At 37.6% G+C, this 18,775-nt stretch overlaps 1 protein-coding gene across 6 annotated transcripts in view; it reads left to right on the top strand.

Annotated features, from left to right (window-relative positions):
- Nol4 (nucleolar protein 4) overlaps positions 1-18,775 on the top strand; it is a 362,305-nt gene that overhangs the window by 84,336 nt on the left and 259,194 nt on the right. For 4 of the 6 annotated variants that reach the window (NM_001415694.1, XM_087593005.1, XM_087593003.1 and 1 more), the window contains 1 exon segment: positions 11,511-11,660. In NM_001415694.1, the coding sequence (NP_001402623.1) occupies positions 11,511-11,660 (150 nt within the window). 6 annotated transcript variants of the gene reach the window in all.

Here is an 18,775-nt window from a genome sequence, read left to right as displayed (position 1 = left end):
TCCCTTTAAGAAGGACTGCAGCATTGGCACTTTGGTTGAATAGAGTTATTTGGCTCTCAGGAGTCTAATTTCTTGAGTTCTTTGTAAGTAGCCTTCTCTCAAATGTAGGGTTGGTAAAGATCTTTTCCCAATCTGTTGGTTGCTGTTTTGTCCTAAGACAGTGTCCTTTGCCTTACAGATTTGCAATTTTATGAGGTCCCATTTTCATCTTCCAGCTCTTAAACTCTTCCTACTCATCCTTCCATGATGATATGTGAGACTTGAATGTGGAGAGTTTGTTACAGATGATTTATCTTTGAGTATTCACAGATGCTGATTCTCTCTCTGCATTAAAGTCCCTATTGTTGAAGAACATGAAATAAAATCAATGTCAAACTGACTAGAAAAGGCTCTTCCAGGCTAGCTATACTTTCAGTTCTAGAAAGTGTAATCTTTTGGCAAAAGGTGTCAATGGTCTTACCCAATGCTATTACCCTGATTAGTATAATAGTAACCTGCCAGGCAAGCAGTCCTCGCTGCTGTGTAGTTGCATAATGGTCCTATGGGTAACCAACTGGATTCTAAATAAGTTTGAGAATTTCTCCATAGGAGATACATCATGTCTGGTACTGAAGACATCAAAAGGTCACATTTTCAAGTGTAATGATCATGTTGTCAAGTTATCTCCTTCATATTTATATTTATACTCAAAGATTTCTGGTGGTCTAGGAATTAACTTTGTAAAACAGGTGTTACCAAGTATTCTTTTAAGGATCCTATTGTGTGGAGAGACTTATAATAAGGAGATAAGTTGAATTACAATAGGATCTATTTCAAAACATTTATGTGTATAAGTGTTTGGCTGCAAACATGTCTCTCTATCAAGCATGTCTCTCTATCAAGCATGTGCCTGCTAACTATGGAGCTCAGAGGAGTGCATTAGACCCCTCGGAACTGGAGTTACTTATGGTTACGAAGCAATGTGTAATGCTGGGAATCAAATTCCAGTCCTCTGAAAGAGCAGTAAATATTCTTAACACCGGAGTAAGCTCTCTAGCACCATAGAATAAGACCTTTAAAACATTCCTAGACTGGGATCTCTGTCATCTGTAAAATAAGCACAGTGTGAGGAAATCATGTTATAAAATGTTATTCAGCAATAAAGTTAGGGAGGAATGGTTTAGACATAAATCCAGGTGTTTATACAACTTACAAGCTAAAAATCTCCAGTGAAACTCTGTTAATAATTATGATTAATTTAGCAAAACAAAATCTTTCTTTGCCTTGCACTTAGGTTTTAAAAAAAGGATTCTTAGTATAAAGCCACATGTTCTCTAAGTTACTAGCAGAACTTGTCTAAAACAAAAATCTTTTTATTCAGTGTTATGACTCAAGAGATTGACCTCTTGACTCTCAAGATTTAAAAAGTATTTTTTATTCTTTTTCATTTATTCCCAAGTATATTTATGATGATAAATTATTGGCTATGGGACCATACACTTTTTATCTTATTTTTGAATCATTAATGTTTCTGTGAACATTGGTCAAAGATATTTGTCTTCCCTGGTTCCTCGCTTCAAAGAAATGAAAAGTAACTGTTCTCACTTTCTCCCCATGGTCCTGAAAAATGTAAATACAAGAGAGGGCCCTTATACTATTCAACTGCAGCTGCTGAAATACCTTGAGTGATGACCCAAAAGGATAGTTTGAATGATTATGTTAAGTGGGGATAGCAAAATGGCATGGCGGGTATAATAGCTACTTTGTTGCAAAATCTGATGACTTGAGTTCCATCTTTGGACTCCACATGGCAAGAGGAAGAGCTGACTTCTAAAAGCTGTCCTCTGACCTCCAAGGGTTTGTGGGTAACCACTTTACCACCTCCCCCAACCATGAATGTTTAAAGAAAAATCGTCAAGGAGCACCACATTTACATTGAATTGTAGGGAATTTTGGTCCTTCCTCTTCTGACAATTATACAAGTTGTTTATAAGTTTGTAACATGAGGAAAGGCACAGAAACATGCTATCCTGGAAAAAAAAATCTAGTTAATTAATGCCTCAAGATGCAAGTCACTTCTGCTTTAAGGACGGGCACCAGTGTGCATCAGAGAGTGTTAACACTCCCTCTGGAAGACTGTCTGGGGAACAGAGCTCATGGTGAAGCTATGTTTTCCTATGTTCTCTGTGCTGGCAAGCCTGAACATCCTGGTAGCACAGGCTTTTGTTTGTGCTGAAAAGAGGATGAATACTCCGTGTAAATAATTGTAATTATCTTCTCATTGAAGAAACATAAACTTGGAATGCAGCACTGTTTTCAGGGGTAAATTGTCAATTTTAGAATGAATAGAATTTTTTTTTATATATTTCAAACGAATATTTGATGAAAAAAGTTAATAAATTTTGTATAGGGTTGCACCTCTTTTGTACAGAGACCTTTCTTTTTTGTAGATTCAAAACCTTCATTTCTCATTCTGTAGCTTTTATTTCTGCCTGCCTTTCTTTTCCTGAAATATCATCCAGTTAAAATTCTGCCTGCTCTGTTTTCTCTATTGCAAGTAGCTTAAGCTAAGAAAAAGTGCACCTCATAGTCAAAATTATAGTTTGATTTATAAGTGTGTGATTTCCCAAAAAGTTAGTAAATATCTGTAGTGATCAATAAATAAAAGTCAAATGTTGAACCTTGAAACTTTCTTATAAATCATTTAGCTAGACGCTTCAGTGTTTGTTTTTGTAGTTATTCTGTGAACTGAAGCCTTGTATGTCTAATGGAGATATTTATGGTGAAAAATAGGGTTTGTGATGTTCACTTTAAAATTAACTTTAAAACTAACTCTACTTGAATAAATAGAGTCTGTATAAATAGAGTCTCATAGGTAACTGAGAAAATTAGCTATTTGCTAGTGGCCCTTCTGAATTATTGGGTTACTGAATTCTTGAAAGGTTAGTGCTAAAGGCATTATATTTAAGTCTTTATCATCTCTCTCATCATATATAACTAATATAGTTGTTTCTAAGTTGGCAAATGTTACTTTTGCTTTTGGATGTAATATTTTACTATAATTTCTGTAAATAACAATAGTTTCTTTATGATTATACTGATTTTTTTGACCAGTTGTGCCATCTGTCTGATAGCACCTTAACTGAGGAAGGAAGTGTGGTAAATATTTTCACTCACTGACTTCTCCACTGTCAATTCGAGGATATACCGGCCTTAGTTAATTATACTCCGGGAATTAATTATATGTGAAAACATAGGATGAAGTTGACCAGAGACTTGTGTCATAAATGCCCCTGACATGCTTACTCAAGGTTCTCATAGTTGCTTAGAGATCAAATGTTTCCAGGGATATCAAAGATATTTCATACGACCTTAAAGTGTCATGTTAGATGAATTAGTTCCTTAAGTTATTGCTCTCTTTGCACACCTTTATTTTAATTTTTTTCATGAAATATTCAATGAACTCAGTAAATATGCCAATCATTCATCTTAACTGATATAATATATTGGTATTATGAGTTAGATTTTGATAACTCTAGAGTTGATAGTTAATATTTTTTCTTCTAAATTAGTAGTTTGAAAAGTGTGAACATTACCAAGAATTAAATTAACTAAACTATTAAGTAATTTATACTAGAATAAAAAAAGAGTCAAAACTTGCCAATGGTACCTCTTTTACAGTATAGTTATTTCTATGCCCTTGAAGGGTTTATTCTGGAATGTAATGTCAAGCTGGGAATACCAGATAATACTGCATGTCTGTTTATTGCCTCACATCCTGTGTTCAATGATTACATAGCAGCAGCTTGGAACAACTACAGGGTCGTGTTTGACACAGAAACCTGAAAATACCATGAATCAGGGCTCATTCTATTCTTGTCTCCATTTGTATAGCATGGAATTTGAATTCTCAGTTTAATGATCAAAATTTGTACATAGGTGATAAAATGTTTAACAGGCAGCAAATCAAACACCACATTAAACACACAAGCATTGAGAAAATAGTGAGCGATTGAGCTGAGATATCATGTATCATCTCATACGCCAATCAAAGCCATAGGCCAGCTGAGCATAGAGATCTTTGAGAACATCTTGTGACAATTAGTCTCCTTCTTGGAATTTATCATGAAAATATATGTAATAGTGATTATAATCAAATGAAGTTTAGCCATTCTATCTTATGTGAATAAAGTTTATGATCTTGTGTAATTGTGTACCTATTACGTCAAATATAGCCCACTCCCATACCTGCTTCTATTCTAGTGTACTTAGCCACACAACAACTCTACTCAGTATTGTGTATGTGGATGGTTTCAATGCACACCGTGTGTTATCCCCTTCCATAATGCTGGGTGTGAAACATACAGCCTCCTGTGTGCAAGGCAAGTTCTTTGCCTCTCATCTACCTCATGTTTCATCCTCTTCTCTTACTTTCTTCCTACACACCCTTGTACCCCAAATACCGAGTTATTAGATGCCACATTTTAACAGTATTATAGAAAAATAATTCAGATGACATATCATTCACCACTTTAAGTGTAAAATTTGATGTTTTCAGAGTTATCCAACAAGTTCAGGTTATTCAATAATCTATATCATCTAAATTTAGAACCACCTTAGGCTTCCTAGAAGACCTTAATTATAAGTAGTAGTGAGTCCTTGCTCTCCCATTTCTAGGCTAGAATTGATCAAATTTATGTTTGCAATAATTTCTGTATGTCAGTTCCTTCACATGGCTTGAATCATACAATGCATGTTGTTTTGTGTTTTGTTTCTCTAACTCAGTGTCTTTTGTTCATTAAAGGCTTATTATATCCAAAACTTATCCTTTGTGTGTCAGAATAGTGTTCACTTGTATGGTTATGCCATATTCCTGCATTCTTCATTCAAAAGAGATTTTGATTTACACATTTGAATATTAAAATGTGCTACTATTATGAGACAAGGAACCTATAAATAGGTCTTTCGTTCATTTTTCTATTGGCTGTCTGATGTTGGGAATGTAGACTACTGGTAAGGTTTTTTCCCCCCAAGTGAGACGGCCGCAGAGAAAACTAAATTTTAATTTGCAAGTCACTATCAATTAGAGATAGCTCTGATTTAGGGATTGGTGTATGTGCCCACTTTTCCTTTCCATTCTAATTGGAATAGTTCTGAGTTAGGGAGTGGGGCTTCTGGATCCTGGGTTTCTGCATGGTTTCTGGTGCAGACCCATGCAAGTTCTGTACATGCTGCTACAGTCTCTGTGAGTTCCTATATTTGTGTGATGTTTTATTTAAAAACCCTTGTTTCCTTGGTGTCCTCCATTCTCGCTGGCCCTTACAGTCCCTCTGTCTCCTCTTCTTCAGGGTGTCCTAAGTTACACGTAGAGAGAGTGAATGGAGACATTCCACAAGTAGAGAGAGTGAATGGAGACATTGCATTTACGGCTGGTCTGGGTTCTCTCACTCTCCGCATATTGTTTGGCTGTGGGTCTTTGTATTGTTTTCTTCTCCTGCAGGAGAAAGCTTCTCTGAGGGTGACTGAGCCAGGCATTGACCTATGACTATAGCAGAACACCACTGAGAGTCATTTTATTGCTATGTTCCTGCAGTAGAACAGTAATATTTGGTTTTACCCTAGGCCCATGGGTATCTAGTTTCCTGTTCTTGGTTACCCAGCAACACTGAGCATGGGTTCAGTCTCGTGGAGTGGGCCTTACATCAACCCAGATACTGAAAGGTTAATCACACAGACTTTGTGCCACACATCCCTAGCATATCTTGCAGGCAGGAACACATCATTGTAGACTGAAAGGGTTCTGTTTCTGTTTCTCATTTGGTAGCAGAGAGAGTATCTTTAGGTACCAAGAACCCATAGTGGTGAGGGCCCTAGTCGGCACTGATTTGATTGCTTTCTGTTCAGTGAGTCGTGTAGATGTTGTCTTAGCAATTGAGCCTTGCTGTCAATTCGTAAAGAGAAACTTGAGCTTTGATGACAGCTTAGTTGGAAGATTCCCATTGAACCTCATTGTCCAACTACTCAACAATATAACCCATTTGATATTAGAAGCTTCATTTGATGACAGCACAATGTCATGTGAGAGCATTTTTTTAATTTTTAATCTTTTTTTTCTACAGTCAGGCCCCCCACCCCCAGTTCTTCTCTCTGATAGTTCCTCAATTTCTCCTTGCCCATCTCCAAGAGGATGTACTCCCAGCCCACCCCCATCTTGTCAGGCCTCCTCATTCCTTTGGACCTCAAGTCTCTCAAGGGTTAGGTGCATCTTCTCTCACTGAGGCCAGACCAGGCAATCCTCCTATCAATTAGTATACACTGTCTGGTTGGTGGCTCAGGGGATCTCAGGGGTTCGGGTTTGTTGAGACTGCTGGTCTTCCTATGGGGTCACCCTCCTCCTCAACTTTTTCTGCCTTTCCCTAATTTAACCACAGGGATCTCTGACTTCAGACCATTGGGTGGGTGTAACTATCTGCTTCTATCTCAGTCAGCTGCTTGTTGGACCTCTCAGAGGACAGCCATGCTAGATTCCAGTCTGAGTATGTAATAGCATCAGTAATAGTGTTGGGCCTTGGAGCCTCCCCTTGAGCTGGATCCCAATTTGGACCTGTCACTGGACCTCCTTTCCCTCAGAAACTTCTTGATTTCTGTCCCTGCAGATCTTTTAGACAGGAACAATTCTGGGTCAGAATTTTTGACTGTGAGATGGCAACCCCGTCCCTCCACTCGATGCCCTGTCTCCCTACTGGAGGTGGACTCTACATCATTACCTCCACTACACCCTCTACCACTGTAGGACATTTTATCTAAGGTCCCTCCTTTAGAGTGCTGACAGTCTGTCACCTCCCGTGTCGCTGGTACATTCTAGAGGGTCCTCTACCTCTCACTTCCTGAGGTTGTACATTTCCGTTCATTTACCTGGCCCGTGGGCATTCACTCCTGGTCCTCCCCAGTACCTGACCATGTACCCCCTTTCCCCTGCACCTTCCCTCCTCTCTCCCATCCAGTTCCCTCTTATTTCTTAGAAGTTTTTATTTCTCTATGTCTCTCCATATCTCTCTGTGTTGATCTCTCTGTCTCTCTTCATCTGCCCCCCTCTCTCTTAATCCTAGGTGCCATGTGTGTATGTATTGTGGCTCCCAGTTCTGTGTTGGTGGAATTTCCAACTGTGAGGATCAGTGGCCCTGTGCATCTTTATCTTTATCTCGTTTCTTAAGCCTTTGGGGGACCCCTTATTTCTGCTCTGTTTGTTGTTCTATTCCAAAGAGCCTATTTTTGTTTTATTTTATTGTTGCATATATTATATTGTATTATATTATATTATATTATATTAGGCACATCATTATCTTTAGAAGCCTGTTTGTTTTCTAAAGGCAGAGAGAAAGGAGCTGATACAGAATGGCAGGGAGGTAGGGAGGAACTGGAATGACCAGAGGAACAAACCGTGATCAGGATATGTTGTGTGAAAACAATCTCTTTCGAATAAACAAAGAACAAAACAAAAGCCTTCATGATTAGCAAAGAAATGAAGAGGAGAGTAAGACAAAGAGGAGAAATGCACAATCTAAATATATAAATGTGGAAAGAGTTTTCTTTACTAAAAACCTTAGCAATGAGTATGTATCCAAAAGAAGAAAGTGCATATAACTAAGCTGAAAAAAAAAATCTGACACCCAAATGTTCAGAACCTTGAATTATTCAGGGAGAATAGTTGTTCTTCAATTACTGATTGGGAATAACTACCTCTTCACATATTGAAAGCAAATGTAAGGTATTAGTATTCACTACAATTTTGAATCAGCATCATTTTTTGGAATAAATTTACAATATAGTGATGTACTAATTACTTTATGTTTCTGTAATAAAATACCCTCAAAAGAACACAAGAAATTGGGAAACAACACCTTTTCACAATAGTCACAAATAGTATAAAATAAAATACCTTGGTGTGACTCTAACCAAGCAAATGAAAGATCTGTATGGCAAAAACTTCAAGACTCTGAAGAAAAAAATTGAAGAAGATCTCAGAAGATGGAAAGACCTCCAATGCTCATGAATTGTCAGGATTAATATAGTAAAAATGGCCATCTTACTGGAAAAAAATCTATAGATTCAATGCAATCCCCATCAAAATTCAAACTCAATTCTTCACAGAGTTAGAAAAAACAATTTGCAAATTTACTTGGAATAACAAAAAACCCAGGATAGTGGGGAAAACTATTCTCAACAATAAAAGAATTTCTGGGGAATCACCATGCCTGACCTTCAGCTGTATTACAGAGCAGTAGTGATATAAACTGTGTTCCTCATTACTGTACTGTATTTTCATACACACATTACATAGAACAGAGTAAAATTCCTTCTAGTAGCTGAAAGAAAATACTTTAACAGAGACGCTACAAAAACACTTTACAATGTGTGCATGCCTGTGAGTAACTCTCTGTGGTAGGAACCAGGAGAGGAATTCTTTTAATATTCCATTCATAGTTAGCTGTAAATATCTTAATTGAAAAACATGTGATTTTAAGAAAGTAACAACACATTTTTGCCAATAACACATCTTCATAACACATTCAGTACACTCTGTCTTTGGAATTGCCTAATGATGCTACAGTAATATTGCTCCTCATGACTTTCCTGAATTTTCAAATACCCATTACACAGAACACAGAAAAATTGCTCCATATAGGTGAAAGAAAATACTTATCATAGACTTTACACAGAACACCTTACAAAGTGCATGCCTGTGCTTTACTTTCTGTAAACCAAAAGAGTGTTTCTTTTTAGTATTTCCATGTACAGTTAGCTTTAAATATCGTAGGCAGAAAGTGTGTGTTGTTAAGAAGACAGCAAGAAAATTTCTCCCAATACAAGTCATCTTCATAACTCCTTCAGCATGCTCTGTGTTTGAAATTGCTCTATTTTATCACAGGAATACTGTTCAATATTACTTTCATGTGTTTTCATACATCCATTACACAGAACACAGTAAAAGTACTCCTTATAGATGAAAAAATATCTTAACATAGATCCGACAGAAAACACTGTATGCTGTGCATGCCTCTGTGTTAATCTCGGTGTTAGTAACCAAAAGAGTATTTGGGTGGTTGTCAATAGGACAAAACAGCAAACGATGGATAAAAGAGTCTGAAGTTGGGTGGTTAGGGAAAGGGGGTGATCTAGGGGCAGTTCAGGGAGGGGACAATATAATTAAGAAATATCACAGAATAAAAACATCAAAAATTAAAAAAGGAAAAAAACATGAAAAAAGTCTGAAGCAAAAAAGAAACTGTCTATCAGCATCGTAGGGAACTGTGAGGTGTGCTTCAAACTGAGCAGTGGTGAGAGACCGGGCTACTGAGCCTCCTGTGCCTGGTCATGTGAAGCTCTTTGAGCCGCTTCAGACTGCTACACACCACAACTGTGTGCGAGTAAATGCTAAGTGCCAAAAAGAAAGAAATGGATGCTGACTTTTTCACTTTGCAGTAACTCAGCCTATCAGGGTTGCCGCTGACTACTTAGAATTTTCACTTGGAGTAGTCACCCTCTTATGGTATTATTTTTAATCTTTAGAAGGTTTTTGATATTAAAATTATAAAAATTCCCCTTCCTTCTTCTCTCAAACCTTCCCATATACCCACCCTTATGTTTTCACATTTGCTATCTCTGTTTATAAACAATTTTATTATAATACATATACATACACACACACGCACACACACGTACACACATACATATGTGTGTGTGTACGTGTGTGTGCGTGTGTGTCTCCTTCTTAGACAATATTGTTACTTGAATTTTTTCAGATCTTGCCATTGTTTATTGGATACTCAAGCAGTGTGCCTTTTCCTGGGGAAAACTGTTTCATGTTTCTTCAAGCAACAGTGGCAAGGACATATTACACCAGACTAAAAATTTTCAGAATCCACTAAGAACACTATGTGCATTTGTTCATGAATATGTTTGTGTGTGTGAGTGTGTGTGTGTGTGTGTGTGTGTGTGTGTGTGTGTGTGTGTGCATGTGAATGCAGGTGTGGATGCGCCATCAAATGCAGCTAACTTTTTCATGGAATATTAATTTTTCTAGTATCTTAAGTCTGCTACTTAACATGACTTAGCACCCGTTTCACTCTTTACTGTTGGCTGAACTTCCCGCTGTCAGGACTTAACCTCACTGTATGTTAAGTTGTATTTCTTCCAAGAAGCTACCTGAGAAGGAGATAACATAGTGACCATTTACACTCCCACAGGGCTCACTGTAATGTGATCATTAAGAAGACACCTGCTGCCAGCATTTGTTGAGTGTTTACCACAGGACAGAGACTGTGTCACATGCTTAAATATCTGCTTTCCCTTAGTGATCACAATATTCATGTAAAACATCTTCCATTGTGACCATTTTGCAGATATGAAAATTTGAACTTAGAGCTGCGTTAAGTTTTATTTGGGAGATCCATCGTTCACACTAGGTGTTTTTAGAACACTGGCTCTCATCCTTTCTAACTCTGTGACTCTTTGATACAGTTCCTCATGGTGGGGTAACCCCAACCATAAAATTATTTCATCGTTCCCTCATAACTACTTTTGCCACTGTTATGAGTTGTAATGTGAAATCCGATGTGCAGGATTTCTGATATGTGACCCCAAAAGTGTTGCTACCCCACAGGTTGAGAAATGCTGCCTTGGACAATGGCCGTTTAACTCTTAGCCCATGTGCCACTCACTTTACAATTGGAGACAGATGCCTAGAGAGGTCTTCATTCTTTTAAATTATGACTCTTCCCCTCTTCCCCCCTTGTCCCCATTCCCTTCCTACCTCCCCCCTCTCTCTCCACATGCTCATGGCCAGCCTCTACTCTTCTACTTTCTCTCTCTCTCTCTGCCTTTCTCTGCCCCTAGTACCCTCTTAACTCCCTTCCCCATGTCCTGAATAAACTCTATTCTATACTAAAAAAATTATGACATTTGGAGGTAGAGGTCCTACATTATTATCTTTGTCCTTTATTTTCTCCATACAGAGGGTATGACCCAGCAACTCAAATAGTGTTTCACAGATTAAGCAGGATCTAGAATCAAATAACCATACCAAAAGTTACCAGGTGCTAAAGTGTAGTTTATTATTTTAGAGTTATGCTGATAGCCAGGAATCATTATAAGAACCAAAAAGATGGAGCTGATGAATAAATGATTTACTTAATATTAACCATATCTTTTGCTAGCATTTTATAATTCATTATGAATAATACAGATTTGTGGGATTGCTAGGTGTGGTGATGTCTGCAGTGGGCATGAGAAATGGAGGCCAGCCTGGGCTACATAGAAAAATATTGTTTAGAGAGAAGAAAAAACATGAACTTCTTTTAGGCACTTTAAAAAAATTTTGGAGATGACTTGGTTCATTTATTAAAATATTTTGGTTTAATCAACTTCATCTGCTAAGTGAAAATAATTTCATTAATCTTATGTGTTTTTGTTTCTTTCTTCTGTTCTTTTTGTGTGTGTGTATGTGTGTGGATGTGTTGTTTCATCTCCAGGATGGCGTAGGAGTTGATGAGAAGCTTTCATTACGGCGAGTGGCTGTGGTTGAAGATTTCTTTGACATCATCTATTCCATGCATGTGGAGACAGGGCCGAATGGAGAACAAATCCGAAAACACGCTGGGCAGAAGAGAACTTACAAAGCAGTAAGTGAAAGGAGAGAGAGAGAGAGAGAGAGAGAGAGAGAGAGAGAGAGAGAGAGAGAGAGGACGTGCATGCAATCTGAGTACATTCCGAGTCGTGTTACTTTGTTTGCATGTGAAGAGTTAGCAGTGCCTTACATCCAGCACAGGCTTGATCTCATCAGAAGCAGAGCAAGTACTTATGCCACAATTTATTATTGGCTGTTTTAGTCATAGCCCCATAAGTCTATTGCATTAAGCTTAAGCCTGTTTGTAGAATTTTTACATTATATTCTTTAAATATATTTTAAAAAACAATATTCCCAGTTAGATACCTATAGAGAGAAAGGCATATTTGAAATGGATGTTAAGTGTGACATAATATATAAATTATGTACTGGGAGATAAGAACATTTTTACAATCATTCAAATTTCTTGCATCTAAAGTTATACTAATGTATTTATATATTTTCTATTCCATCTTATATCAACATTGATAAAAAGCATAGATTTTATATTAATTTATATGGCTTAATTTTCATGAACAGAATATTAAAATATGTCATTTTCATAGTACCAATGCCTGTGAGCATTTAAAATTGAAGTATATTATTTTATTGTAAATTATATGACAAGTGTATTTAATTAACTCTTTGATAGTAGGATATCTATTGTCAAAATCGAGTTATATTTCAGTTTTGAAGTTATTAATTGAACCTACAGTTTGATATACACATTTTAATCTACATTTTATTTAATTAAAACTTTATAAAACCATATTACTTTGCATATTTTACCTGTCCTAGCAAAATTCAAGAGTGCCTTGTGCCAATTCAAGCAAAGTGTACATTGTAAACGCTTTCTCAGCAGTGTGGATAATGTTCTTTTTATAAATTCTTATTGAACTTGGCTTTTGGCTACCGTTATATGATCTGTTTTCAGCTATCTTGATACACAATATCAGTCTGGATCCATTTTTTTTTCAGATACAGAAAAATGTGTGAAATGCTCAAAGTTTCAAATACAGGTACCTATGTTTGAAAATTAGCTCTGAGCATAAGAAATAGCTTCTTTTCATAACTATTTTTTGCTGTATTATTAGGGTCATATCAAGTCTGTGTAGTTGCATAATAACCCTTAATACAATGTTATTTATCCTTCTCTATACGGTTTTGTTTCTTGGCTGTTTCTAAATTGCATGGTTTGTGGGCAGGCCCCAGTGTAAGTTTCCTTACATAACTCTGCCACAGAGACTTCCTTTTGACGTATGCACCCCAGGAGACATTCTTACCATGACTAACGAAAGTGACCAAGCGTCTTGAGACTTTTTATCTAGACTAATACCACTGAACGTACTCATTCTTCCTGTCTGCTAAACCAGGATTGTTCCTCTGGAGATTAATAGAAAAATTAAATATTGATTTACTAATGTCACTAACTGTGGACTCTTGGAATAATGCATTTTCATGAACTACCTATGTGAACTTGACAGGATTTTGTGTAACAGGAATATACAAATTCAATTGTAGTAAATGAAAATAAAAGCTCAAAATAAAACAAAAAAATATGAGGGGAAATTACCTGCATTGTTGGTAGTGGCAGCCAGTGCCTTAGATACCAAAAGCAATTTGAAATAACTTAGCTTTTAAAATAAATTTATCAAGAAACCTTAAATTCAAGTGGAAGCATGATCCAAGCTTTTGCCTCATCCTTAAGTGACTGTGGAAAATCTAATTTATGCCATTACTCACACTTAACATTTACAATGAATTGGTAACTGTGTTTCTAACACATACAATTTAGTATTAATATTTCATTAGACATTTTCTGCATTTGGGCTTGGGGAAAAGCCTTGAAACCCCAAATAGCATCGAAACACCTGATTCTTCTTAAGATTGCATCAGTAGATGATCCTCTGACCCCTCAGGTTTAATTTTTATTTCCACATTAAAGCTTCATTTCCATGTCCTACTATCATCCCAATGATCCCTCTCAAATGAATTTTAATTAGGAATACTTCTATTTTATATAGCTGTAATTCAATATAGGAAAAAAAATTTCTGCAGTGCCAGTGAAACTGTGCACATGACTATACAGTGAGTGGGATGTAATGATAAAAATTAATATAAATGTGCAATTAGTGGAGCATAGAGTTCAAGGGCAATTGGAATGGGATGACATAGTTTTGGTAGAGTCAGAGGCTGTTGGGGCAGAACTTAGTTCTTAGCAGTACCACCGGCTTCATTGGCTTGAAACCTGTTGAAATGCTAACAGTTCCAATTAGGCTTCAGGTTTTCTTGCTTCTAACACATTGGCACATAGAGCATGCATAGTTAAGGTTATTGACTCTTTTCTCCCCTTTTTCCATGGCCAAGAAACCATACTTGTACAACTAATCATAAAAGCATACCATGTTTTAACAATAGTATCAATAGATTTAGTGGTCATTTTATTTACTTTGCCTTTTTGCAAATATTCCTTCTATGTTTCCACTCTGCAGGAAATGGTGGTCTTTTAATATTGAATTAACTATTGAATGCTATTTGGTTTCCTATCTGCAGTAAATCATTCCTTGAAATATCTAGGCACTATCAATTGCAGTTTATTTTAATCTAATTTGGCTAAAGAAATTTGGAAGGTGTATAGTCTAACTCATGAGCTCTGAAAATCCACAAAAATGACACATTTTTGGAATACCTAAGGTCTTTATAATTATTTAAGCAGCTATTCATTATTTTATAGGATGTTCTTATATTTGAATAAGTTTATATATTAATAGTTACTAGAGCATTGGATGTGTTTCCTGTAATGTATTTGACTGTAGTCAACTTTTAATTATATCTACATTAACATAATGGACCATTTAAATAGTACTTATGTGTGAACTTAAATTATATCTTTGCATGGATTTTTGAATACAGAAATCCATTTTAGTGATATGGACTAGTACTTCAAAATTAATGACAGAGCAATAGTATACATATGTAATTTAGAATACTCTCTTGCTCTCCAGTCCTTTATTGTGCTTAACTTTGACCTTGATGATGCCACAGTGACACATCACTGTCCCCAGGTGCCTTTTGCCACTCCCACTTCATCACAAGCTAATACACAGTAGAATGTACTAATTAGTAGTATGAAAACAACACACACACACACACACACACACACACGGCAGTAATGGCATTTACTTATTCCATGGTAGAGAGAATACGTTACAGTAAAAAAAAAAAAAAAAAGAAATGTTGGAAGCCAGACAGACATAGTTCTAAAATTCTGGGTTAGCATTTGTTTGCGTCTGTGGTACTGTAGGCATTTAGTTACATTGTCTTCCTGCCTTTGAAAGAGGTAGTGATGTGCATGGTGTGGTAATGGCCGCACGTGTATAAATGACTTGAGACGTGATGACTTTGCGTTTAGTGCTATTTTTTTCTTTGCCCAATCAGTCCTTGGGATCCTACTAGAAGGGCGTGTCCAGGACAGGCGTCCTAACTCAGCTCTGCAAATACAGGGAGGTCATGGGACTTTCAGTTCTCTGATTCGCTTGTTCTGAAGTTTGTCTTAAGATAACAAATTATAACACTTCAAAAATTAGTTTTTGCTTATTAATTTTTCCTAGGAGCTTAACTAAATCTTATGAAAAATATTAAAACTGGCTTTTTACCTTGGATATGTTTTCTTAGTATCTATTAGTTTATACCTGAGAGTAAAACTCATGATAACATTTTCATGCATTCGCATAATACATTTCAATCATATTTTATCACCCATTATCGTCTCTTGTCCCCTCCCTCTTTCCCATGATTCCCACTTTTACTTTCCTATCTTTTTCTTCTATGGCTGAATGTATTTTATTAGGCTTAATAACAAGCGTTTGCTCACAGCAACACATTTACCTCACCAGTAGCTACACTTCTAGAAAAGCAAACTTTCCCCCTCTATCATCAGTCATAAAACCTGCTCTTTAAAGACTTGCTCTCACTGGGAATGAAAGATCTCATTTTAGAGACCCCCTCCCGTAGAGTTTGCCACATAGACTCCTAGGAGCCTCTCCTGTCACAGGTCCCGGAGATGCCCCTAGCTTCCCCTCTGCCCTCTCCTGGCTGCCCTTCCCACACCAGATTCCCACCCTCATTCTCCTCCTTACCTCATACTTACTGAGTTCCCTTCCTCCATCCACCTCTGCTATCTATTTTATATCCTCTGGAAGCGTCCTCCCTTGGGCCCTTCTTTTTATTTAGTTTCTTTGGGCTTGTGGATGGAAGCCTGATCATCCTTTACTTTATGGCTGGCATCCGCTTGAAAGTGAGTACATAACACGTGTGTCTTTTAGGGTTCAGGATGGTATATCACATTTTTTAAAAATCCATTCTTCGGTTGAGGGACTTCTAGGTTGTTTCCAGTTTCCGGGTATTACGAATAAAGCTACTATGAACATAGTAGAACAAGTGTCCTTGTGGTAGACTGGGGCATCTTTCAGGTATATGCTTAGGAGCTCTAAAGCCAGGTCTTGGAGTAGAACCATTTCCAATTTTCTGAGAAACTACCAAGTGGATTTTCAAGGTGGCTGTACTAGTTTGCTCTCCCACTAGCAATGGAGGAGTGTCTCCACATTCTAGCTAACGTACGCCGCTATTTAAGTTTCTGATCTTAGCCATTCTGACTAGTGTGAGATGGAATTATAAGTCATTTTGATTTGTATTTTCCTGATGACTAAGGACGCTGAACATTTCTTTAAGTACTTCTTGTCTATTAAAAATTACTCTGCTGAGAATTCTTTGTTCAGCTCTGTAGCCCATTTTCTTTTTCTTTTTCTTTTTTTTATTAACTTGAGTATTTCTTATATACATTTCGAGTGTTATTCCCTTTCCCGGTTTCCAGGCAAACATCCCCCTAACCCCTCCCCTCCCCTCCTTTATGGGTGTTCCCCTCCCCATCCTCCCCCCATTGCTGCCCTTCCCCCAACAATCTAGTTCACTGGGGGTTCAGTCTTAGCTTCCCCTTCCACTGGTGCTCTTACTAGGATATTCATTGCTACCTATGGGGTCAGAGTCCAGGGTCAGTCCATGTATAGTCTTTAGGTAGTGGCTTAGTCCCTGGAAGCTCTGGTTGCTTGGCATTGTTGTACATATGGGGTCCCGAGCCCCTTCAAGCTCTTCCAGTTCTTTCTCTGATTCCTTCAACGGGGGACCTATTCTCAGTTCAGTGGTTTGCTGCTGGCATTCGCCTCTGTATTTGCTGTATTCTGGCTGTGTCTCTCAGGAGCGATCTACATCCGGCTCCTGTCGGCCTGCACTTCTTTGCTTCATCCATCTTGTCTAATTGGATGGCTGTATATGTATGGGCCACGTGTGGGGGAGGCTCTGAATGGGTGTTCCTTCTGTGTCTGTTTTAATCTTTGCCTTTCTATTCCCTGCCAAGGGTATTCTTGTTCCCCTTTTAAAGAAGGAGTGAAGCATTCATATTTTGATCATCTGTCTTGAGTTTCATTTGTTCTAGGCATCTAGGGTAATTCAAGCATTTGGGCTAATAGCCACTTATCAATGAGTGCATACCATGTGTGTTTTTCTGTGATTGGATTACCTCACTTAGGATGATATTTTCCAATTCCAACCATTTGCCTATGAATTTCATAAAGTCATTGTTTTTGATAGCTGAGTAATATTCCATTGTGTAGATGTACCACATTTTCTGTATCCATTCCTCTGTTGAAGGGCATCTGGGTTCTTTCCAGCTTCTGGCTATTATAAATAAGGCTGCGATGAACATAGTGGAGCACGTGTCTTTTTTATATGTTGGGGCATCTTTTGGGTATATGCCCAAGAGAGGTATAGCTGTGTAGCCCATTTTCTAATTGGGCTATTTGGTTTGTTGGTGTCTAGTTTTTTTGAGCTCTTTATATATTTTGGATACTAGCCCTCTGTCAAATGTGAGGTTGGTGAAGCTCTTTTCCCACTCTGTAGGTTGACCATTTTGTCCTATTGACAACGTCCTTTGCCTTATAGATACTTTTTAGTTCCATTTATCAGTTGTTGATCTTGTTGTCTGAGCCATTGGTGTTCTGTTCAGAAATTTGTCTCCTGTACCAATGTGTTTAAGGCAATTCCTCACTTTCTCTGCTATTAGATTTAGTGTGCCTGGGTTTACGTTTAGGTCTTTGATCCACTGAGACTTGAGTTATGTGTAGGTTGATGAGAACCCTCTGAGAAATAGCATATTCATCTAGGACTTCATTCCTTTTCTGACAGTTTGTAGGGAAAACATTTGTGATATAGTATCCAGAACTCACAACTTTCAAGCTTTTCTTCACATCAGTTTTGTCCTATTCTTTTGATAAGTATTTGCTGATTTCATGGCTCTACCTTTAAAAAGGATATTTTAACCTGTATTTATTTCTGTTAGTTTACTATGTAAAAACTCCGAGAGTTCTTCTAAATTCATGCTGGATGGCAAGCTTATAGCCTTTTTGGTGCGGAAAAACTAGCTAAGCCAAAATGTAAGTTCCAATAATGGATTCAAAATCTTTTTGGCTTAAGAAGCTGACGAAACCTGAGTAGAACAGGGTAAGGCCTTATCCACTTATTATTCAAATGCTTCACAGAGTGATGGCAGTATGTGAGGCCACTGCAGTCCTTGGGAAGAGAAATGGAAATATTCTCCAAAGTAAAGGAAACAGGTGCACATAAGCCATGAGAAAGCACATGGAATGCTCTTGGCTTTCACAGAAGCAGACTGACAAGCATTACCCAGAGGTAGATGAGCTTTGCTGCATTGTTATCTAGAGTTCTATAGGAATGATGATGATGATGATGATGATGATGATGATGACGACGACGACGACGACGACGACGACGATGACGACGACGATGACGACGACAGTGGTGGTGGTGGTGGTGGTGGTTGTGGTGGTAGTGGTGGTGGTGGTGATGATGATAAAATGGGTATGTAGTGTGCTTTCACAGTTGTGTGATTTTAACATCCCTATTTGCACAGACTGTCCACTTTCCCCCAGTTTGTTCTAACAGGGTTTTTGGACTATACTGAAATTGTGCCTGTGCAGCTCCCTAAGTTTCTTTAGATTAGTGCACTTCAGTGGCACTTTTCCTTGGCCTTAAAATCATGACCATCCTATTTTTCAT

Source organism: Rattus norvegicus, chromosome 18 (genome assembly GCF_021556685.1).
Source record: "Rattus norvegicus strain SHRSP/BbbUtx chromosome 18, alternate assembly SHRSP_T2T, whole genome shotgun sequence".
In the NCBI taxonomy this organism is placed as follows: Eukaryota; Metazoa; Chordata; class Mammalia; order Rodentia; family Muridae; genus Rattus; species Rattus norvegicus.
Note: the sequence above shows the minus strand (reverse complement) of the source record. Positions and strands in the feature narration are given on the sequence as shown.